This window comes from Carassius gibelio, chromosome B8 (assembly GCF_023724105.1).
Source record: "Carassius gibelio isolate Cgi1373 ecotype wild population from Czech Republic chromosome B8, carGib1.2-hapl.c, whole genome shotgun sequence".
Classification (NCBI taxonomy): Eukaryota; Metazoa; Chordata; class Actinopteri; order Cypriniformes; family Cyprinidae; genus Carassius; species Carassius gibelio.
This window is the reverse complement of record NC_068403.1, coordinates 6,073,853-6,099,032: the sequence shown is the minus strand read 5'-3', so window position 1 is coordinate 6,099,032 and position 25,180 is coordinate 6,073,853. Positions and strand designations below refer to the sequence as shown.

The 25,180-nt window shown below is 37.7% G+C and overlaps 1 protein-coding gene across 1 annotated transcript in view; it reads left to right on the top strand.

The window, feature by feature from the left end:
* The first annotated feature begins 241 nt into the window (after positions 1-241).
* The window catches only part of plxna3 (plexin A3), a 157,109-nt gene continuing 132,170 nt past the window's right edge, over positions 242-25,180 (top strand). The window contains exons 1-3 of the mRNA XM_052563751.1: positions 242-449; positions 10,790-12,072; positions 16,228-16,410. Of these exons, the coding sequence (XP_052419711.1) occupies positions 10,888-12,072; positions 16,228-16,410 (1,368 nt within the window). The 5' untranslated portion in view covers positions 242-449; positions 10,790-10,887. The remainder of the gene's footprint in view (positions 450-10,789; positions 12,073-16,227; positions 16,411-25,180) is intronic.

The following is a 25,180-nucleotide window of genomic DNA, read 5'->3' as shown; positions in this document are numbered from 1 at the left end:
TCCTAAACGAAGGGCGGGATTCATTATGACAGGGATGATTGACAACAACGCTGTAAAACATTTACGCAGTTCTTAAATTATGATAAGACATTCCGCTCTTTCCTAATAACAAATTAAAACAAAACTTAATCATTGTGTGACTGAGTTATTCTAAGTCCCTTCGAAACATAAACGCTTTACATACGAGTCTCCCTGCTCCCCTGCCGTCCGAATGGTACGCTCCATTTTAAAGCGATAGCTGCGTCTCCACGCTCCTAAAGTAAAGCGCGACGCTTTCTTGAGGTACGGACTGGAGAATACCATGCCATCGACGCGTTGAGCGCATTTACGGCTTCATACGGGCGTTTTGCACTGGAAAATAAAGCTATATCTCCGAATCCGCCTGCGATACGCACAGAGAGGCTCTACAAAACCCAACTGTGGATGTAACTGTTGCACTTTGAACACAGGTACGAGTGATACACAAACACTCGCGTGAACGATTCATTCTGATGCTTGGCTTTATTGTAGCGAAATCGTGAACGCATGATCCGGAGATGTAACGCGTGCTTCTTTTACCACATAAAAAAAAAACAACTCGATCTGTTAGATGAGAAGATAGATGGTTAAACTGCTGTGTGGAAATGATCCAGATGGACGTGGTCAATAATGCCAGCAAGAACAAAGGGGGCATTAAAAGGAGTGTTTAGCTAAAAGGAGGTTAAAAAAATCTGTGCATTTGTGTTGTGCATTAAGAAATGCATTGAAATTACTTGACTGTTTTTAGTAGCCAATACACAATGGATAATTATTCCAGTCTTGCCTGTTGGTGGTTGTGCATGGATCTAAAACATGCATATTGACATTTCAGATGGTAAGTTGCTTTGAATAAACAGTACAGACCACAATCAGGGGTCGTAATTAAAGAAAAAAAAGCAGTGTTTTACTTAATTATCACAGGCAGATTAAATAGATACTCGAAAAAAAAAGGTGATATCATGCACTCGATCTGTTTGTCTGTTACATCTGTAACAGTCACATGACTAAAATATTGTTTTCCTCTAGGCAAATGACCCAAATGGTGTTCCTCCCATTAAAGCCTAAACTAAAATCAAATGTATTGCTTAATTTGCACATTGATTTCGTCTATTTCCTTGCATGGGTAATTCCCGCGATAAGATGCAATTGATGGGTTTGTACCAAATCTGATCATTCAAATCCTTGGGTGCCAGTTTGATCCATGTCTGGGTGGAGAGGAGAGGGGCTGTGGCTGCCTGCAGTAGCCGGATCAGGGATGCTTTAACCCGGGCTGAGATTAGAACGAGCTCCGCTGGATGTTCGGTGCTGTGGAGGAAGGAACCGAGCAAAACGCGTTTTACACACAACACTTTACAAATCTCTAATCTAAGATCTGTATATCGGAATATATGCTTTTGGGGAAATGATAGATGATCTGCATGGGGAAATGAAATTAATATAAGAGCGTGATCTAAATCTATATATTAAATAATACATATGGTTTGTATGGAATTTAAGTTGTAACATTATACATAATAATAAATTACTGTTATTATCAATTATTATTTTATTACAATTTTTTTTTAAATAAATTGTATCTCTCTCTCTTTCTATATATATATATATATATATATATATATATATATATATATATATATATATATATATATATATACATACATATGCACACAAACAAACTGTCTGGCTAACTATCCATCTGTCTTATCTCTCCCTCTCTCTCTCTCTTTTTCTCTCTCTCTCTATATATAAATATACTATATTTTTTATAGATGGATATATGTATAATCAATCAATGTTTATGCATTTCCAGTAGTTTTGCATTTTCTTTTCTGATTTATTTGGATACTTAACAATAACAGAGATTCCATATAGATTTCTATGTGTTTTGCTCGATTGGCTCCTATGCGAAATGAAATTTTCTTTAGGATAGATGAAACTGCAGTGTAGCGAACCTAAATGGATTGATTTGGGCTGGAAATACCTCCATGAATAAATTCAATCAGTGCATTAACCGACAAATTGGCCACTGATGTAAAAATAGAAAGTTGTTTGGAAGCGGGGAGACAACTGTTTGCTGTTATGGCTCTACTACAGTACATAAACCAGATAAACATCCCAGAAGTTACCTGGCATTTCTGGTCACGTACATGTGGAGATGAATTATAGGCCGCATGTTTCACCCCCAGGACTGAAACAAACGCCCACTGAATTCAATGCAAGCCCGCTCAGTGTGTTTCAGCCATAAGTACTAGTGTTTTTTTCTTGCTGCATTATTAGATGATGTTGTGTTGATGAGATCAGTGCTGGTTAATGAATAACCCGTCCTCGTCAATCGAAGCACAGTTCTGGTGACCTTGTGCCGGCTGTGATCATCTCTATATCAATGCAGCCGTCGTCGCCCCCCTGACCCCTTTCATCAGGGCACATGCTATTTAGTTGTCTGTTAGATTACCGCCGGCCGAGCACCTGAGGATAAATCTCAACTGTAAATTTGCGCTGTGATTCGCTCGCCTCAGAGCAAGGTTACTGTCCTGCGTACTCTGGCCTTGTGATGTCAACGAGCGGCTCTGTATATCCTTGAGTGGGGAGTAAAACGGCAGCGTTGTGCTCTCGTCCTGTGAGTAAGCCATGAGTACAACTGCCATGTGGAGTCACGGCTGGTGCTAATCACTGAACAATAGCTACTGTCTGTTCCCAAACCCTCTCGCTCTCTCTTTCTCTCTCTTCCTGCTGCCTTCCCAATGGTTTAGGCTGGTGGATTTGTTTTGTTATATTGGATTTAAGGTTTAAAGTCAAGTTTGAAATACTAAAGATGGCGTAAACGTCCTGTTGTTTGATTAGTAGTGTGCAGTGGTCTTATTAGCTTGTGGTGACCACAGTAACAACTAAATTATCATGGTGAGTTTAATATGAGGATTCAGATGTCACTGTTTATAGTGTTGGCGTGACTCAAGTAGTAATTTACTTCTAAATATGAATAATTTATCTCTGACTCAAATTATATTCCTATTTTTTTTGGTGTTGGGTGACTAGTCAGTGATTTAAATTTTGCTTTTGTAAAAATGATATAGTTAGAAGTCGTGGAAACATGTTTTTATATTACTTTAGCTCATCAAATTTAAGCAATTTCAGCTCCATTTTTGTCCAGCAGTCAATATAATTGAAGTTGTCCTGCCAATTTGATTATACTTTACAAATCTGAGCCAGCAACTTAAGTTTTTAAGCTCAATTAGATAAAAAGTGCCTAGTCAGGCCAGATGTCATATTTAATATTTTGTGAATGAAGACACTTGTCATTTAAGTGGGTTTTATTTTTGTGTACCTGAACAGCTGACAAATTTAAAAAACTTCTTTAAAGTCTTTAATATTTGTGTTAAATTATTAGATGTTTCAAAGACGAGGCCTATTAATGCTACGTCCACACAAAGCCAGAGCTTTCTCTATTCAATCTTTTTTTCCCCCTCGTCTCAGAAATATCAGCATCCACACGAAACTGACACAAAATGATGTAGTATACATGCCAGACCAGTATGTGGCGCTGTGCCACAGAGATACACTAAAAAAGAGAAGAAGACTTGGACTATGCATAAACCTTGTGTGCGGTATACAAATGAACATGGAACAATATATTAGGGCTGGACAATTATGGCCTTTAATCAAAACCTCTATTAATATAACATTTTACCTCGATTACGATTAATGAACAATTATTTTGTTTCTGTGAATATTATTGACTAGTGAAGGTGGGATGTTTTTTCCTATTGAAAGAGTGATCTGACATCATAGCCCACTATCAGCAGTTATTTTATCTATGTTCGTAATATTTATTACAGATTTTTGCTGGTGTAAGAGATAAATAAAGATCAGATAAAGAGAAATTATGAAAGTACCAGTACGAGTGATTGCGTGTGTGAATTAGTCGTACTGTTTCTATATATCATTGTGAAGCTGTGGGTTGTAAAAACAAAACCTAGTACCTTCAAAAGTAAAAAAATATGCTATAATAAGTTTTGAGATTCTAAGCTACTTTAGTGATAAATAACAGGACAGCATGGACAACTAGTTTCTGCGTTCCTCTGTGCGCGCAATCTTCACAGCTACTGTTTATATGAGTGTTCGTGCCACAATGGTAGCTCAATATAATAATACACATCCGATAGTCTAAACGCTTGAATGTCCAAACCATAAAACAAATACAACTGACAAAGTTTAGTGAAGACACAAGGCTCACCGCTCGTGCGCCATCACTATGTGTTGAACCGGCGTTCACCTCCGTGTTTTGCTTTTATGCCACTGACTGGAGAGCAGAGACATGTGGCTACACGCACGCTAGTATGCTTTTAAGGGGGAAGTATTAATAGAATAAAAAAAAATAAAAATAACCGGCATGTGAAAATTATGTCGGTTAGAGGTTCTGAATTTCGGTTTTGATTACTTTTCGATGAATCGTCCAGCCCTACAATATATTTATTAATCTATTTTATTGTTATTTAATAAATAGACAGTCGTTCAGTGTTAGCTCATGTTTTTGTTGCTGTTACATGACATAGTGCTGTCTGACTAGGGGCGAGACGTGGGCCGATGATGCCATAGTTTCAAAAAATATACGGATTCGCTGTCCACACAAAAACACAAGGGCGGTTATTTCAGAGTTATGCACTCTGGGAACCGGTCTCAAAAAGTATTGGTTTGACTTTCCCAAAACACCAGATCCGTGTGGACGGAATATCTATACAATATAAAATGTATGCGTATACAGCTAAAAGCATCTCCGTGTGGACGGAACCTAAACAGATTGCACTTTTAACCTCTTTTTTTCATTCAAAGTGTAACATTTCCTACCATTACTAATGTCTGTAACTTTTTATATTTATGATTTGCACTTGGCAGACTATTAAAAAGAGTCAAATGAGTGACACATGAGTAATGTTTAGGGACCATAATAACGTAGAAATTTGAGATTGGGTTGTTTTGATTTTGGTTAGTAAGTCAGTAAATAAATTTTTAGTTACTTTTGCACTATTATCCTGCCATTAGTGCTACTGTAAACTGTTTTCGAGATTGTTGCACAGATTATTGGAATACTGTGATGATACTACACACATTTATTTCAGTGCGTGTTTGCTATGTTTAGTTTTCACGTAGACGGTCATTTCAGGAGTGAAAGAGAGAACGTAAACACAATTTTTGACCCCGGCCTCCAACAGGATGAGACTAGAAACTAAAACAACAAAAAGAGGAAATAATCGGAGCTCACATGGAGGTTCCTCAGCCGCCTTCTGTGACCCTGAGAGCTCATAATGCTCAGGGCTGTGACCCTCGGAAGAGAAGTGCACTATATATGTGAAGCTGAATTATTTGGGGGATTGAATGTATGGAGGTTTTGGCCCTTTGTTGACTCAATATTGTGGTCTCTCGAGGACAGAGCCGCTTATGGCCACTGCAGCATCTTGCCAACAGATACAGCCGATGATATTTGCCTCGAGCTCTGTCAGTTATATCAAGTGACTTGGGTTTTATTTTACTTTGCTCTTTTTTTCATTTGAAACAATATTTTTGTAGAGAAGAGGAGGCTTGGGAAGAATGTTTGAACCGTTCAAATTAGTATGAAGCCATTTCTGTCAATGGTTTTGTTTTATATTTGGTTTGTCAATCAATTAAAAACCCTAATTTAGATAATTACACAATAAGCCAGTTCATTGTAAGATGAAATCACAATCAATCCCATATATCAATATTTGCTGAGAAAAGTGCTCTAAATGAAGATCATACAAAGACATTGCTACTTTGGCAGATGAACGCATTGAACGGACAAGGCAAAAGTGGATTTAGGAATCAATATATTGATTATTTCTATAGCATTGCACATAAATCTATCAGATTCTACAGTTTGTCATTAAGTCTGAGTTGGATTTAGTAGATGTAGTCACTTCTGTGCTGTTTTTAATTGGTCTGCTTGTCATCATTCATCGTAAGTGCTGTTTGCTATAGTTGTTGTTAATGTTTAGCGTTATTTAAATATCTAATCATTTTAGAACATCTTATATAATTTCATATTTAATTATATATTTCATTATAAATATGTTGCTTTATTACAGAAAAAATAAATCTTATATTTATTTTATTGTGAAATGTGTATTTAATAATACAATAATATTTATTTGTATTAAACTTATATTACTTATTGTTTAATATACAGTTTAGAGATCATACACTTGTATACATATGCATTTTCCCATGCGCATGCTGTTTATGTAAATGGATTGTGCTCGGGGTGTTCTTTTACATTGAAAATGGAGACCGTAGAATAAGAGATTTATGTTTATGCATTTATGATTCAGCAAACACCCCTGATTACCACAGCCGTGATGATGGAAACGGATGAGGCAGCAGCATTATGAAGTTATTTGAGGTGTTGGCCTGATGGGTCTCAGTGTGGACTCATCCATGTGTGATATCATGATGTGTCCAATCCTGTGAAAAGAAGAAGAAAAGAACATGATTTTTTTTCCCCTTTCCATCGTCTTCGTTCTAATGGAGAGCTGTTGACCCTCATTACAGGAGTGAGGAGAAGAGGATGCTGTTGTGAGTCCTTGATTAGATGGGCTAGTGATCTATTTCTCTCCCTCTCTCTGTAATATATATCGTTTTTAGTAAATGTTTAAAACATTTAGCATACAAAGATTTACCATGGTGAACATGTTTTCCACTAGAGTATCAATTGTTGCTTTCATTTGATTTTTAAGTTTAAGTTTTGTTTTTTTAAAGAAGTCTCTACTGCTCACCAAGCCTGCATTTATTTGATCCAAAATACAGCAATATTGTGAAGTATTTTTACTATTTATAATAACTGCTTTCTTTTTGAATATGTTTTCAAATGTAGTTTATTCCTGAGGCCAAAGCTGAATTTTCAGCATCATTACTTCAGTCTTCAGTATTATATGATCTTTCAGAAATCATTCTATGCTGATTTGCTGCTCCAGAAACACTTATTATTATTGTTATCATCAATATTTAAAATAGTAAATGTTTCCAGGATTCTTTGATGACTAGAAAAATCCAAAGATCAGCATTTATCTGAAATAAAAAGCTTTAGCAACATTGTTGTAACGTAACATTTTTACCAATTTTTTATTTTTTTTTGTTTAAAATAGGCTTTAGGTCCTTGTTTCACTATATTTCCTCTCCATTGGTAATTTGTTAAGTTGTTTTGACAGAGACTGTGATTTCCATGGTAAATATTTGTATGGGTTATTACCTGCCTGTGTCATTTAAAATCATTTAGCGGATGTGTCAAAGCGCAGCAGACAGGCTTCAGAACTGGTTTTGTTTTGCTTTTTTTTTCCTTTGAAGGAAAATAATGAATCTTTTCTGTGTTATTGATATATCACGACACTTGCTTCACCCTGACTGTAGCGTGTCAGGTGATCGTGTTATTCTCTGAACCACTAACCACGAGCTCTAATATCGTGTCATATTGTGTTTCTTTCTGCCTGAGTTTTAACCGTGCCGTCGGACTCGAGGGCTCAATCTGAAACCGTCCATTATTTTTCCAGCAAGTGACCAAACTGATTGATGTGTTAAATCACCAGTGATGAAGAGGGGCAGCAGTGAGCTAAAATTAGTGTTGAAAACAAGGCTAATAGATGAGTCCATTTCACCTGGGTGCTTTAAACAAAACCCAGGCACAAACACGCGCTGGCATGTGAAGCTGGTGGTTTTATGGGCTCAGCGCTGCTCGTCTCATCAGGATTCCACCCAGCTTCTTGTTTACAGTCGAGGACGGGCAGAAAGGTCACAGGGGGGCGTTTGTCAGAAATATTGACGCGCTTGAAAAAATGCAGAACGCCCAAACCGTCTGTCACGTTCTCAAATAAATATTTGTTTTGGGTCGGTGCAGATTTGCCTACTCCGCCAGCGCTTAGACGCTTTAGAGTGCTGATGGACGCTAATGCTTTCCTCAACTTTCATTGTTTGCTTTATCTCTGCTCCGTTTTGATGGGAAATTTAGTGCGAAGGATTTAATTTCGATATTATTTAGCGTTTGCAGAGCTCCGTGGCCACCCGTCGTGTGTTTACCATTATAAAAACAGCCAGAAACACTGTAAAGACAGTCAAATCAGCCTAATTTGCTATTAACAAGTACAGTAATGCTTAGATCTGGGCAGATCCCCCCCTGAGGCTTATGTGACTATCTCTCTCTGTCTGTCTTTTCTGGGTTAGGGATTCAGTTTTTTCACTGGGACCAGCCGGCTTCTACTGTGCTAATGAAATTACTGTGATTGCTGTTCAATAGCTTCTCCTGCAAATCAGGGAATGTATTACAATATGTCATTATAATACAATGAGCAAGGATTTTGGATTTTAGGAACCTGAAGTCTGCAGTGATTTTTCCAGCATTGCTCACAACATTAAATTACAGGGATCCGTCACGTTTTTTATTATTATTATTTTTTTTTAAACCAGTTGAATTTTTGTAAATGCATTGTTTTCATATGCATTATTTTTTTTTCAAAGCAATTTTTAATTTTTTTAATTTTTTTTTTTATGTTTGAAGCCTGCTGACACAGTTCAAATTTGCAATTTGTGGTGAATGTGATTTCATACTTGCTTTTTCATTAACTGAACATGTAAAAATATCTAAAGTAGCTTTACAGTATAATGAGAATTGAATATTGTGATGTATCATTGAATAAACATGTGGTGGCAGTAGCTTGAGCACATGTTTTCCAGAGACATATTGAAGCAAGACTTCTATATAGTCTCTTCTAGACTCCTATATCCTACCATATGCAGAAGAACTGTAGTGCTTAGGTTGTGGTTGAAGTGGAGCCTTATTCCGCCTGTGTGTGCTTAATGTGGCCTTTCCCGACCCTTCCCTTCGGAAAGGGAGAAAGAAAGGGAGACAGACAACAGGAGCCATGCAGACCTCTTTCATTCCTGCTGTTGTGCCCAGTGGGGGGAAGCAGTGATTGAACAAACGACCGATGTGTTTGATCTGCAAACCGCTTGTGTTAAATTTTCCAAGAGCGAATGAAATGGTGCTATAACCTCTCGCTGCATTTTTTGGGTTCTTTCTGTCTTCTCTCTGTGATCTTGCATCTTGCTCGGGTTTAAAAATGGAAAAAGATACGTATTCAATAATTGTTCCTTTTTTATTTTGAATAAAAGCTAATTATTTTCATTGCATTTTGTTAACAGCTCTGGACAGTGTGTGTGAGATTCATAATTTCTGCATAAGTGCACCATTTCATGTTGTGAATTTATACATTTAGATTTTGAATTGAATTGAAGTCTTCTTTTCTATTATTCAGGCTTTCCATTGTTAAGGAACTTTTAAAATTAAATTTCCCAGGCCTAGAAAAGCCACTTTTAAAATGAATATAAGTTGTATGTAGTTATGTTATTTTGCATAAAATGTCCTTTCAAGCCAGTCTAATTGTAACCGCAAACTCTGTTTGTTCATTTCATTGGTTAAACATGTTCTCAGAATGATACTTTTGTAGGTTTTGGAAATATATTAGTCACAAAGTCATCAACAAACAGAACTAACAAATATTGCTACAAGTGTGATTGCATCATATTGATGTTAATAATGTTCATTGTCTGGCTGAGTACGTCTTGTATAAATTTTCTGAAAAATCCTGTCATATTCAATTGAAATGAAAGTGTTGGAACCCTGCATTATTGTTTTGAAATGTAAAATAATCATCATTTGACAACATTTGTCTCTATTGTTAAAAATACAGAATCACTTGAATCGGAATCGTTAAATTCCTTACGATTCCCATCCCTGTTCTTGCTGTCTGGTTAAGGGCTGCTTCCTAATTAACAAATGCGCTTGGGATTAGTGCTTGCAATGACCATAAAGGTTTATTAGCAATCCATTGAGTGAAAGGAGTGGGAGTGACAAGGCTTGGCACCAACAGAAGCCACTCGATCAATACATACCCCCAAAATCCCCTTACCCAGCTGTCACGCACTGGCTCACAGTCCACTCTGAGTCACTAATGCCTCCAAATGGAGAGCAGGCAGGGATGGATTGAGTCTCAGACAGAAGTGCTGAAATTCTGATTGTTGGTTTTAAAATCGGTTATTGTCAAAGTTCATTCTACTAGAACTCAAAGCTGAATTTCCGGTAAGAGTCTGCAAGAGCACCTCTTATGCATTGTACAAGACAGATGAATACGTGCAAGACTTAGCTATTGACATTTACGCACCAACAATGCTGATTTGTTGTTCAGAATTTTGGCCTCACTAATCATGCATTTTATGGCATATACAAAAGGTATACATTTTATGAAGTTTATCAAGTTAATGCGTTCCTAGGGAATCGAATAATGACACCAATTGTTTGAGCTTCAGGGATTCTCAGTAAATGTGGGAAAATCTACCAGATGTGTTCATGGCTTTATATCAGAGCCTTATCTGGCCGTGTTGCATATCCTTCCAAAGAATGTCAATGATACAAACACGTAGTTTTGCTACTAAAGGTTGTTTTTGAAGGATGAAGAGTAGTGCAAAGTATATTGTACTATATTACAAACTGACAAGAAGCGGGCTGTTTGATTAAAAGGGTCAGATTGTAGAAGACTAAATTGTGACTCTTTTTCTGTGCAAAAAGTATTGCCTTGGGGGAGAAAATGAAATTGTGAAGTATGATGGTACCTTTAATGCAATTAAACTTTTAAAGATAAGACATTGCTTTGCCTGCGTAATCCATTTTCAAAAAAACTTATTTTTTTTCTTGTTTCTCTCTCTTTCATTGTAGACATGAACCACTGAGACAGCAAAAGAAGAAAATCCTGGAATACGCTTGAGGGAAGAGCTTTGTCTCATTCCCCCATCCACATTAGAAGGTTTGGAATCATGAGGTCCTTGTGGCTGCTGGTATTTTCCGTCTCTGTTTTGACCGGGACCAACATGGCATTTTCCATGACTCCTACTGAACCCCCTGAAGTCTCCGGGAGCTTCAGGGTTAAAGACACGAGCCTCACGCACCTAACCGTGCACCGCAAGACTGGTGAGGTGTTCATCGGCGCGATAAACCGAGTCTACAAGCTCTCCGCCAATCTGACTGAAACGCGCTCGCACCAGACTGGTCCCGTGGAGGACAATGCCAAGTGCTACCCACCCCCCAGTGTAAGACCATGCACGCAGAAACTGGAATTCACAGACAACGTCAACAAATTGCTGTTGGTTGATTACGCTGGTAACCGTCTGGTGGCTTGTGGGAGCATCTGGCAGGGCGTGTGCCAGTTCCTGCGGCTGGAAGATCTCTTCAAGCTTGGTGAACCACATCACCGTAAAGAACACTACCTCTCGGGAGCCAAAGAGTCAGATGGGATGGCTGGAGTTGTGGTGGGTGATGACGACGAAGACTTGAAAAAGAAAAAGAAAGGTGACAGCCGCCTCTTCATCGGCGCCGCCATCGATGGCAAATCCGAGTATTTCCCGACCCTATCCAGCCGTAAACTGGTGGCAGATGAGGAGAAAATGGAAATGTTCAGCTTGGTTTACCAAGATGAGTTTGTGTCCTCTCAAATCAAGATACCTTCAGACACCCTGTCTCAATATCCCGCATTTGACATTTACTACGTTTACGGGTTCTCCAGCCGCACTTACATCTATTTCCTGACTTTGCAACTGGATACCCAGCTCACCCAGGTGGATGCGACTGGCGAGAAGTTCTTTACCTCAAAAATCGTCCGGATGTGCTCCAATGACACCGAGTTCTACTCCTACGTTGAATTCCCACTTGGGTGCACCAAGGATGGCGTGGAATACCGACTTGTCCAAGCCGCCTACAAGCACCGTCCTGGGAAGATTCTGGCCCAGGCTCTCGGCCTTTCTGAGGATGAGGATGTCCTGTTTGTGATCTTCTCCCAGGGTCAGAAGAACAGGGCTAACCCACCCAGAGAAACAGTGCTGTGCCTCTTCACACTGCACCAGATCAACCTGGCCATGAGAGAGAGGATCAAGTCATGTTACCGCGGGGAAGGAAAGCTGTCTCTGCCATGGTTGCTCAACAAGGAACTGCCTTGTATTAATACGGTGGGTCTTTGAATTAATTTTCGCTCTATATCTGTTTTATTTCAAATATTTGTGGTCATTGTTATGCCAAGGAGTCTAGCAATCATATTTTAGGTGTAAGTTCAGGGTTACTCTTGGGGTTGGTATTATCAACACCAACGTTCTTATTCTTACCAACTTATAATTACCTTTTGGTTTTTGGGATTAAGTTTATGGGTGTGTAAGGCTGGACAGAAATGTTGTTTCAAGCATCAAGGAATTCCAGGGTTTTGGATCAACGTTGTATTTTCAACCTTCTTATGGAACATTCACAATCTTTTCAGTCATTGACCCAATGCACAAATCATCAGTGCCACCAATGCTCAAGATATTTATGTTTTTAATTTATTCATTTATGTCCACTTATATTGGATATTAATTGGTTTCAGCCCATTTTTTACCAGTATATCAGGGGTGTCCAAACTGGTTTTAGCTCCAGCTTGAGTTTAGTTACAGCTTGAATCAACACACCTTCCTGGTAGATTCTAGTATGCCTAGTAAGATCTTGATTAGCTGCTTTAGGTGTGTTTAATTGGGTTTGGAGCTAAACTATGCAAGACAGTGGCCCACCAGGACCCAGTATGGGCAACTCTGCCTTATATCTATCACTAATTTAAATACATGGCAATAGATTGACAAATATTTAACCATTTGAGTGCACCATTTCTTGACATGCACTTCCCTTTTAAGAATGCATGTCAGTGTCTAATTTAATTTACAGCGGCAAAAGTTATAGTTAATAGTAAGAACCTGACCTTAAAATAAACTGTGACCATCTATTTTTTTAAAAGTCCTAACCATATCTTATTGATTGATTGCAATGTTATTCCAATGTTTATCCAGGAACACGTCCTCCTCGTTTAAATCATGTTGTTAAAGCATGTATTTGTGTCACAGTAGGTACCCGAGGGTTTCCAAGCTCACATTATAATAGACCTTTGGTCTGTTGTCTGTTTTTTTTTTTTTCCTTTGTTGCACCTGAAAAACGAATTTGTGGATTCAATACATGATTCCCATTGACCTAATTGTGACGTGTTGCAGACTTCTCAGGAATGCCGGTGTAGGGGAAACTGTCTAACATGATTACACATCTTAATCTGATGTAATGTATCTTTGATGAAAAATCTATTCAAACCAGACAGGGTGGGAAGCAATAGCTTATTATGCGAGAGATGAATAAGGTGATGGCTAGACATCAAAATCAATACGCCTCTGACATTTTAAACCAGTCAAGTGTACCACGAACGGTCTGTTTCCGGAAGCCCTTGATGCTTCATTTATGAATCTTTAATATTTGTCTCCTGTAATTCAGTGACAAATCACACTTATGATTTGATGTTATTTATCTGCCTCTAAGCTAGCTGTAGGCTTGTTCTGCGATTCGCAAGTCCTTTAAATCGTGTGTTTACATCAACTCTGTCCAAAGGTTAGGTGTTATTAATTTTTTTGTGGTTAAACATCCTGTAATTTTGAAGCTAATTATCAAACAGTAGAGATGGCTCCAAAAGGTACCATGGTACAAAACCAGTAGTCTTACATGGAAGCAAAATTGCCAATTGGGGATGCATCAAGGCATGCAATTTTGATTTGATTATTTATAATCAATTATTTATAGACTATTATTATCTCTGTTAATATTCAGTGTGTTACAAAGATCAACGCAGATTCCATTGGCATTCCAACAAGAAATGCTGAGCATGCATGACCAAGGAAAAAATGGCATTAAAGAAAGTTTATACTGTCAAATTTGGGGTTTTGTGCCATTATTCATGTTCATGTGTGCTTATTTGAGCAAAGCAAGTTAATGGTTGATATTTTCTTGCTAAATTATGATAATATGTAATGCTTATGCACTGGAATATTCAAAGAAATTATTTTAAATCAACTGGAAAAGACTTGCACTTAATTCATAAGCCATTTATAAGTAGCTAGTTGTTAAGACATTTGTTTTCTGCTTAAACATGACAGATTTAATGTGTATTAGTTTAGTAATTGTTTACAGTATGCAGTGGTATCATGGATATTCAGCAGTTTCTATTTCTAGGTACTGAAGCCAAAAGTTTGGTTTTGAACCCTAGTGTGCATATTGAATCATTTTGCTGCATGTCGTTTGATATGTTAGTTGTCTGGTAGTTATTTAGTGACTCTGCTTGTAAACTTAAACTTTCCTCGCGGTACAGTAGCAATGTTTTCCCCCTCGAAAAAATAACAGAAATCATTCACAAACTGGCTGAATTAATTTCTCCTTCTTACTTGCCTGGAAGACAACCAGACGAGAGGACAATTTGCGTCTGCGGCTGTAATTGTGCTGGGAACAATAGCACACACCTCGCGGCCCGGCTAGAGCAGATGGGGCGAAGATGGCGAGTGCCGATGACCTCGTTCCTTTGGGGGTGGTGGTGGTGGTGGGGGGGGGGTGACTGTGGTTGTTTTTATGTGCAACAACAGGGTTCCCCATGACTGATGCAAATCTGCTCCTGATTCCAGCGCCTCGGCTGCCGGGGTATTATTATTAGCTCTTTTTCATGCACGGCAACGGCCCTCCGTCTTCTAATGAGAGTGTGCATGTCTGCCGCAAGCTCATGCTTCATTTAATACATTTACCTTTCATATACATGCACTAAAACAAGCTATTCCACGATCCAACATCACCCCTTCAATGACCATTCAATGGCACGCTCTAAGATGCCCATCTCCTCAAAGAATTTGGGCACAAAGTTCCAAAAAATTCAGCTGTTCGTGTTGCGCCTTTATGTTCATCATAACCGCTGTGAAATGTCTTGCTGTTGGAGCTGATGTCATTCATCTGCAGGCTAAGCTGACCTCTCGTTGCACTTTACTGAGGGTTTTTTATGTGCCATTGGATGCTGAAGTCCAGAGTGTTTTCCGTCGAGCTCCGAGAACCTGGTAATGAGTCAATAGTTCACCTCCGGGATTAACTGGGGGACTAGGTTTGGTACTTGCTGACATCATCACTCGGCAAAATGATGTGTTGCAGATGTTAGTTAACACAATTGATTTGTGAATAACTCTTCTGACTCTGGTTTACTTAAGGAGAAATGACATACAGTGATTTTCCTGTAATTTTTCCTCCTTTGTGTCAGTGGACAGCCATTAAAAATGGCTGAAATATTGCTTTTCAGAGATGCTCGGAGGGTAAATGGTGCCTCTTTCGGTCTGAAGTGATAAAGCACTGACCGTGAGGTAGATTGCAGGATGATGTCATGTCTCACCGGTCGGTAGCCCACCAGTCTGATCCCCATGGGCTCACTTTCACAGTCTCTGTTTGGGTGGCTCTTCTCTGTCTGGTCTATTAGCTGGCACTTCCTGTCTGCGATGCTGTGACTTGACGACAGCTGGAGAAAGCTGTTGTTGGGTCTCCAGGCTTCAGGCAAAATTGAACAGTCCTGAAATCTGAAATCTGGTCCACAAATTAATTTTTACTTTCTGCATTCTGATTTAATTTCCCAAAGATCTACTAAAGCTGAATAAACAATGGCATAACATGGACTATTCAGCATTTGTTGTTAAGGGTCCTTAAACCACCAATGAGTAATTATTTTATATTAATGAGACGTGTGCACTTATTTTATTTCATTTCATTTCATTTTATTCACTAACTTCTAACTTGCTTACTTCATGTTGTCGTTTTTACTGAATATTAAATATTTTGTATACATTTTTCTTGCAAAAAATTATTTTTCAAAGACACATGGACTTTTTATGTAATTTTATGCCTTTACGTTTTTTTTTTACTAAATTATTTGTTTTGTTTTGCAGATTTTTGTTTTTGTTTTAAATCACTGCAACAGAATCACTAACACTTTCATAATATATATATATATATATATATATATATATATATATATATATATATATATATATATATATATATATATATATATATATATTTTAAATGAATCTGAAATATTATGTATTCATTTCAGTTAATCATTCAGTTTAAATAAGGTATGAATTAGTTGAATTACTTGTTGTTTTATTTATTTATTTTAATTTAATTTTAATCCCATTTTCAATGTAGCCTTTTGGACCTGTTTTTACACATGACTTGAGGCCTAAAACAATCTTATGAATATGAACTAATTACGTTTCATTGTTTCTCATTTTGTCCCGTAGCCCAAGCAGATTGGCGATGATTTCTGTGGCCTGGTTCTGAACCAGCCTCTTGGAGGACTGAGGGTCATTGAGGGCACTCCTCTGTTTGACGACCGCACTGACGGTATGGCGTCCGTGGCAGCGTACACTTACGGAGGTCATTCGGTGGTGTTCGTGGGGACTCGCAGTGGCCACCTCAAGAAGGTAAGAACTAACCCTTCTGTGTCTTCCACCGCTGACTGTTACAAAGATACTGGGTTTTGGTTTCTTCTTGATATTGCTTGCTTGGGAAGTGATATGTAGAAGATGTGGATAAGGGAGTTTGGTAATAGTTAAAATGCGTTGATGGACAAATCCATTATCATTTTTTTCCAATCCATCTTTGATTCTGTACTTCGTCAAAGTCAACAGCGTGTGCTACAGTGTTACTTCTGTAGTGTGATGTATTTCAGAGTGAAAAAGGATATTCAGTGACAACTTGAGACTTGCTTTCATCCAAACAGAATTGATTGATTTGTGATTTCTATGATAGATGGTTGGACTTGGAAAAGTAAGAACAGGTGACATCAGCTAAAAAGTTGTTTTTATTTTTTTACTTTTTCATGATTACAAAGGCAAACCTTTGCTATTGTTGTAGTTAAAAAAAGAATGTACAAGAACAAGAAAGTGCATTATACTAAATGGGGGGCAGATTTGATTCCATGTTGATATAAAAACTAGGTATTTGACTATAGCGTTTTCATAATTCTTAACTGTAATAATGTCTCTTATGCTCTCCAAGGCTGCATTTGTTTGATTAGAAATGCAGTAAAAGCAGTAATCTTGTGAAATAGTATTACAATTTAAAAGAACAGTTTTCAGTTTGAATATATTTTATGTAATGTAATTTATTCCTGTGATGCAATGCTAAATTTGCAGCATCATTACTCCTTCAGAAATTATGCTGATTTGCTACTCAAGAAACATTTAAAACACTAGCACACACACGCAAATATATGAAATGGGTTTAATAAATAGATTTGGTATTTTGATTCATAGTTGTGATCTCATTTTTATGCTGAGAGTGAGTTTGTTTGCACAGCCCTACGCATACAGACTGACGTCTTTGACTCCCGTGTCATCTCACAGGTTTTTTTTTTTTTTTTTTTTCTTTTTTTTTTTTTTTTTTAAGCGTTCTTCCATGTGTGTGATGTTTTTTAGTCAATACATTTTTAACACTCATCTCTAGACCCCTGCGTTCTGTTACACTCTGTTGCGCTCCTCAGGGCTGTTTTTGAAGCCAGTGTTTCTGATGTGGGTCAGATGAACCTGAAGTGAGTCTAAATATCTTATCTTGAATTAGCCGTTTGTCTGGATCTTAAAAGAATGGCGTTTTGCACATAGACTGCAACTTAAAAAAAAAGCACCTTTCCCCTCATTCCAACAAGTACACAAAAAAACCACCAATAAAGCCACAAAAAAAGCACCACCTTGTGACTCCGTCATCCAGACCGGAGCAGGCAACAGCTGGGGATGTTTAAAGAATAATATGCCCACTGGTGATGAGTTTATGATGGTTCTCCACAGAAGTTACTACATTTTTCCCCCTCAAACAACAGCTTGACTTGTTCATAGCTAGCATTTCGGCCCATATATGCACACTGGATCTCAAGAGAGCCAAAACGAGAGGGTGGAGTCGTTTTTTCGGCCGGTCGTAAATAGTTCAAGCTGTGTATGAAAAGAGAGAGAGAGAGAGAGAGAGAGAGAGAGAGCGAAACCCAGTCGGCATTAAAGTTTAACATTACTCAGCAGCCACCCGGCCTGATACATGCCTTATATTAGGTCATCTTGGGGAACTTTTTATCCACGACTGCTTGAAGTTACAGTTCACTGAGAGAATTAACGGAATTAGATTAGATGTGAGGGCCGATGAAATTGCTCTGAGAAGCTGACTTGGCTCTTTCTCAGCAGACTTCATAATTAAAATGAGGTAGATGGGGAGGAAAATATGCTATGGTTTTGTGTGAGTTCGCCGTTCTTGCTCCCAGCTGGAGAATATGAAAGCGAACGCATCCATTCTCCAATCGGAATGAGGGTGCTGGGGTCAGCCCTGTGGGACGCGTCCTGTTTGGGATTATTTGTCTAAACATGTCCTGATATACCGTTGGATCGCTGCAGATCAGACTGTTTGGAAACACGGGATGCACAGGAGATTGGATTCGAGTTCTTGGCTAACAGTCGTGCGATTGTTCGTGGTTAATAAACAGAATACACCGCTTGTGGTCAGGCTGATAATAAGCAGCTCTGTTTGTTGATGGAGATTATATAATGTTACAGAAACGCTCCATCATCCATATGGCCTTCGTATTGACCGCGAGTCATAATAAACTAGGGGTGCGGGGAAATCGTAATGTTTGTATTTTCTTGCAAACATTCTGTCAGGATGAAGTGGTAAATGGTTTGTGTACGAATCCGCTCGGTGTTAGGGAGAGACCCGCTTAGAGGCTGGTAGTTATGATTTCATATATGTTCTGTTTGTTCCCGCATAAACAGGAGATGTGGAGGAAGTGTGGAAGGCTTTAGCTCATACTCCAAGGAAAACGGAACTTTCCAGTCTAGAGTTAGATTGGATTACTGTGTTTTTAATCAAACAATGAATCATTAGAAACTAAATGTATCCGTTTTTTCTAATTTACGACTCAACCAGTTAAATGTTTAACATCTATTGCTATATTTCCTGTATTTCAAAGAATTTTCACTTCTCCACTCTTAGTAAACATGCTAGTTACCAAAACAGCTTTGCGTTTGAACATGCTAGCTTGACACAATAAAGAAGTGTTTTTTTACCCTATGTTTCTAGTCTTTCATTGGCATATGAATAGATGATTACATATAACTCATTTAGCCACAGAAAGCATAATTTATCTCTCTGTAAACGGTCTGCGAAAGGCCTGTTGTGGTGATTGTGTACAGTGGTTTTGAGAGTGTTGGTCTACCTGCTGTAATGTGGTGTAGAGAATACAGGAGAAGGCTGGGTAATTGCTCCATATCTCCCCTCGCAATGGCTTGTTTGTTTTGGCAGGAGAAAAGAGACAGCAAGCCGCTTTTCTCAAGCTGTACGGAAATCACCCATGAGTCTTTAGTGCTTCCTGTCCCTAGTTGGCAGCAAGTCGAGTCAGTCATTTGGACTCCTGGAGTCAAAATACTGGAGAGTTTTGTTACAATCTAGTTTCTCTGAATCATCCCGCATATGTACAGTCTTTTTTAGCAAAACTTTAATTGGCTGTTACATTTGCTCATAGATAGTAATGCTAAACTTTGTCTCTTAAGTGGCTCTTTGCTGTTTGTGCTATAGACATGAATGATACCTCAAATTGTGTGTGCTATTCATGGATGTATTCTAAGCATTCAAAACTATGGTTTTCAACTGATGGGCAATGAACTGAACTGAGGAAATCAAACCAAAGTGCTTTCATAGTGACTTCTGTTGTCTTTTGACCCATTGGACAGTAATGTTAAAGTAACATTTCCTTTAGGAAGTTATTTTCATGGTATTAATAATAATAATAATAATAGATTTTATTTATAATGCACTTTTCATTGGGGGAATCTCAAAGTGCTACAATAAAATAACAAGATCAAAACATCACAAATTACTAAAACATGACAGCTCAGCAATGATATGCTTTCCTAAATAAAAAAGTCTTTAGGTTTGCTTTAAAAGTGTCCAGTCTCTGTGTGACTCGCAACTGGACAGGAAGATGGTTCCAAAGCTGTGGGGCTGCAGAGCAAAAAGCTCGACCCCCCATAGTACAAAGCTTGGTGAAAGGAACTTGAAGGAGCATGCTTCCTGATGATCTGAGGGTACGATTTGAAAGTTGCAAATTGATCAAATCTTTGAGATATGATGGTGCCTGGCGAAAATACATTTGTGAGTTAACAAAATGATTTTGTATTCAATCCGGGTAGAAACAGGGAGCCAATGGAGTGATTTCAGAATGGGGGTGATATGTTCAAATTTCCTTACTTTCATTAGGATTCTAGCCGCGCTGTTTTGGATGTACTGCAACTTTTGTATGTCCTTAGCAGGAATCCCAACAAAAAGTCCATTACAGTAGTCATTTTATTATTCATTTATTTCCATGTAAAATACATATTGTATCATTTACCAGTAATATTTAAGAATTTAAAAAAATATATACTTTTTTTGTCACATACTTCAAATGTATGCATGGGAAGTTTTTTTGCAACATTTCTAAATTATAGGGGTAGGTGTATGTATGCATGTATGTATCAATGTATCGGTAATATTTAATCATGAAAAAAATGAAACTTATTTAGGGGCATTTAATTGAATTAAAAATGTATTTTAGGGGCATATACCTCAGATTTATGCAGGGTAATTTTTTTATTTTGTGTAATACCCCCCCCCCCCAGCATTTAAATTTAAGCTTTATGTATGTATTTATTTATTTATTAAACCATAAACAGTTTTTTTTGTTTAACCATTGCATCCATTTTATGTAAAATATTTAAATGTAATCACTTTATTAACACAAATTCTCACATTGTTGCTATTACCAGTGATATTTAAGAATGAAAAAAAAGGAATTCGTCCAAAGACATTTTTTTTACCACAACATTTATAATTCCATAGGCGGTTTTGCACTTTATTATGATTTTCCGTTGTATTTTTGCCTCTGCCTCCCCCTTATTTTCTAACCCTAGTGTTCCACACAAACAATCATGTTGTCTCCTTATAATGTAAAGATCTAGTTTTACATCCCATTTGTGCACAACACAGCGCAGCATTTGTGCCTGTGGCTTTGACTGCAGTAATCCATGCCTGGTCTATCAGGAATTCTCTCCCTCCTGTTGTACTTTTTACAAGCAAGCGTTTAAACCGGTAGCCTGGCACCATTTCCGGCCGGCTGAGATATTTAGCAGCAAGTGCAAAGGCAAATGAAAATAAATACATCCAGCTATTTTCCCCTGCACCTGTGATTTTCACATGCTGGTCACAGAGCCGCAGGGCTGCCGGAGGATTCTGCGGTCTGAACCTTAGCAAAAACGGCCAGGAGATAATCTGACCGCTGGGAAATAAACGCAAGGTTGTCAGGGAATGTTTTTTATGGAACACCATTTTGCCGAGACGGCAGTGTGGGTGAATTTGTGCATGTATATCATTGTGTTACATGCACAAATGGATGTGCGTGTCTGCCACTGAATCCTTAATCGAGTGCTTTTATGTTAGTTTATTGTACGGTCTATTTAGTGGCTAAAAGGATTTCAAGGTAGATGTAGTATGTCACCAAAATGGCCCTTCCTGTGCCGACCTCTCATCCTCCCGACCTTGTGTTTCCTGTATTCACAAAAAGAGGAAGTCATTGGCTGTGTTTGGAATGCAGAACTAACTCTATATATATATATATATATATATATACTCAATACTGCCTGCTGTTTATTAAAAATAGTGAAAACAGAAGGCATTATTCTACTGTAAACATTTCAAACTCTTATATGCTACATGAGTATCCATCCTTGTGTTTTTCTAGTAGGAATTTTTCACATATGCACCAAATTTCATTAAAAAAATGGCTAAGAAAACTGATGAAAACTTTTTTTTTCCTAGAAAATGTTTGTTAAAAGTAACACCTGGAGTTACATGACTGAAAAATAGCATTGGCTGCTATTTACTATGAAGTTTTTAATACATTTTGTCTCTAAACCACATGCATTTAGTTTATTAAAATTAGATTTTTTTTGTTTAATTACAATAGGGCTGCATGATAAATTGCGATCGTGGTTTTGCGCAGCTTGTCAGTGAACAACAGCTCTGTGTAGTTAATTCTGCTCCATGTGAAAGCGTGCTGGTCATGGAGATTTACAGCTGATTACAGAACCGACATTTACTGACAAGATGTGCATTAAATATTGCATGCGATTTATCGTGCAGCCCCAGTTTACAATTGTTTTGTTATCTTGAACACGTGAAATGGAAACAGAATTTAAATGTTCTTTATTCGTAATTGTATTATTGTGGCTTTCTTGCATAAATTACATTTGGAAAATGAATGGGAACAGCTAGTGTTTTCAAGTTAACTCCTGTTGAATGTTTAGTTTAGTTATCATCATGGAAATATAAACATTTATTTTGCTTTTTTTATGTTGTGTACAAATGTTTATTGGCAGTCTGAATCAAGAAAAAGGATTATGACTGTTATAACTTCTAGTGTCGTGCAAGATCCTGTTCCACCACAGCGATCCCTGCAAATCAAAAGAGCATTTCCCAAACAATTTGCTCTATTTTGCGCTGTTAACTTGCTAACTGAAAGTACAAAGCAACATGATCAAACACACCAAATTTTGCGTCACTGCTATAATGTAATATGTAATTTAAAAGACATTACTTTGAGGAAAAGAGTATATCTTCTATGATTTCCAATCAGGCACTGATTGATTTGTCAAGAAATCAGATGGGATTCTGCTTGGTTAGGATCTTGCATGACACAATGGTTGTTCATCGTTGCATTGTGGGATACAGTATTTTCTGCAGTGCACATTTTTGCAAATGTATCCGGTCATTCTGGTTTGCCATGCACACAGAGACATCCCATATTCATGTGTGAAGTAGCATGCTAGTATACTATTGCAAATGCAACTCTGCAATTTTGAAATGAAGAAACAGATTCTATTACACATGCCGCCTGTGATTCGGTGTGATCATGTTTATGTTTTATAAAGCTAAATATGCCAGGGTGAAAATTCTCATTCTGCACCCAGTCTTAGACGTATGGTACATGATTGAATCCGGCAGATTAGTGTCCCTGTCGCAGTGTTCAAATTGATTAATGCCTGGTAAAAAGCGTCAAATCCCCGTGCTTCGCCGCAACCGTGTGCCCAGCTCACACAATAACGCCGCTTTTCTTATGAGCACCATCAACTGAGTCGCTGTAATCCTCATAATCATGCATGAGCTGCGAGTATTTTAATTTCTTCTTCATCATCACCTTGGTTTTTTCCCCTCAGCTTTTATATTTTGCCATGTTAGCATCTTGTCTCGAGCAGATGGAAGCTTCAGAAAGCAGTCCGAGTGGAACGTGTCTGAAAGGTGAAAACTGACCACTCCATCGACCATTTTGTGGCTCATTTTGGCTCTATTCAAATCCAAGCGCGATTGAGATGGAAATTGGAGCTAATTTAATGGCGTAAATCAGCAGAAGAGCACGGCGTGGGTGTGGAAATGGCCGGGAGGCTGATTTACGAGCGGCTCGGCCCTCAGCCACGTTTGATCATGGCTAAATCTGTTTGCCGTAAATCCGCTGTCTTGGAACGAGGTGGGTAGGGATGCATCGTATCTCCGCTGGAGCGTCGACCTGTGATGCATTACAAGCGCTTGATAACAAAGCCCCGTGTCATTAAGAACGAAGCCGGGAGAGTGTTGGAGTCTTGCTCAACTCCTTTAATTAGACGACTGTGTTCTACCTGGGTAACAGATGTGTTGCTCTCCTCTGTGGAGCGGCGACAGACAGAAGCCGCTAGATGATTTCTCGCCACCGCTGAGCACTCATGTTGACGTGTTAGGACCATCTGAGCACTTGCTAAATTTACCGCTATTCAATTTTTGATGCAGCTTTTTAGGCCATCTTAAGGAACTTGACTTGCATTTAGCAGATCATCAATTACTAAAAACCTTCCTTGAGATCTGATGTAGGACGCTGACATTTCTGAAGGCCTACTATAAGATGGATGCGTTGTCTTGTTGCAAAAATGGCAGATTTATGCGCACTTGTAACTGTAAAAAGCCTGTTTGGTAGAAGAATAGTTTAATTTGATCTATTATTAATAATAAATGTAATTTCTTTATTGAATACAGTTTCATTTTAGTAGCTTTTATTTATATCCCTGTATAGTATTTATAAATAAAAATAATGGTAACTAAGTCACTTGGGGCCATGTTGTTACAGTGATTATATTTGACTTTTTAAGGGAATTTTACCTGTACTCAACAATTATTTGTCACGAGTCATTGTAATATAGCATATTTCTTTTAATGTCTTATACTGTAAATATTCGCCGTTGATTTTTCTGTTCAAAGCTATTTTGCATGTGCTGATGGTTCTTTTTCTACTCCTTTTTTATTTTGTGTTGCAGATGTCTTCTAATTAATGATCTTTAAAATGTTTAGATGGAGTCTATTGATTTCAAGTCTTTTACCTTGCTAAAAATGTCATTGAAATGTCACTGGATTTATTAGAAACCACTGTTTAATTTTGACATTTTGTCTTCTTCAGCCCTAAAGTCCCATAAACGTCAGGCTCTGTTGGGCCGGTTCATTCGTGTGCTTTATCTGAGTCAGTATTAAACCGTAATTGTGTCTGGCATTATAATACTGTACTGCATCACATCCAAGCATGAGGTAAACCTTCGCTTTTAGACTAACTAACATTGGCTGCTTTTGATCTCAGTGTGATTTAGGATGGGATTCTGGTTCAGTGTATGTAATGGAAACTTAAGTCAATAAACGTGGTTCAAGTGCCTCAGCCTATAAATACACATTTAGACTTTCATAAAAGAGCTAACGGGTACATTTCCCTGCTATAGCCACATGAAACGCTTCTTGCGAGCTGTGAGTGAAGACATTTGGATTTATGTGTTTCTGACTACAGTGATTTAATAATGGCACTACTATACCATACTATACAACTTGATGGGTGGTTGTTGTTGTACAGTACATTTTCATATTCCCATCATTTATGTCTTAATTTATTGGATAGGATTTTAAATGATTATTTATTGATTATAATAAGTATAATAATAATGATACTACAATTATTTTAAAATGATGTAAAATCATTTAGAACAATTATAATTATACTTATTATAATAATAATAATACAAATTATTATTATTATTATTATTATTATTATTATTATTATTATAGTACATGAATAATTATTTAATGCCATATAATAATAATAATAATAATAATAAT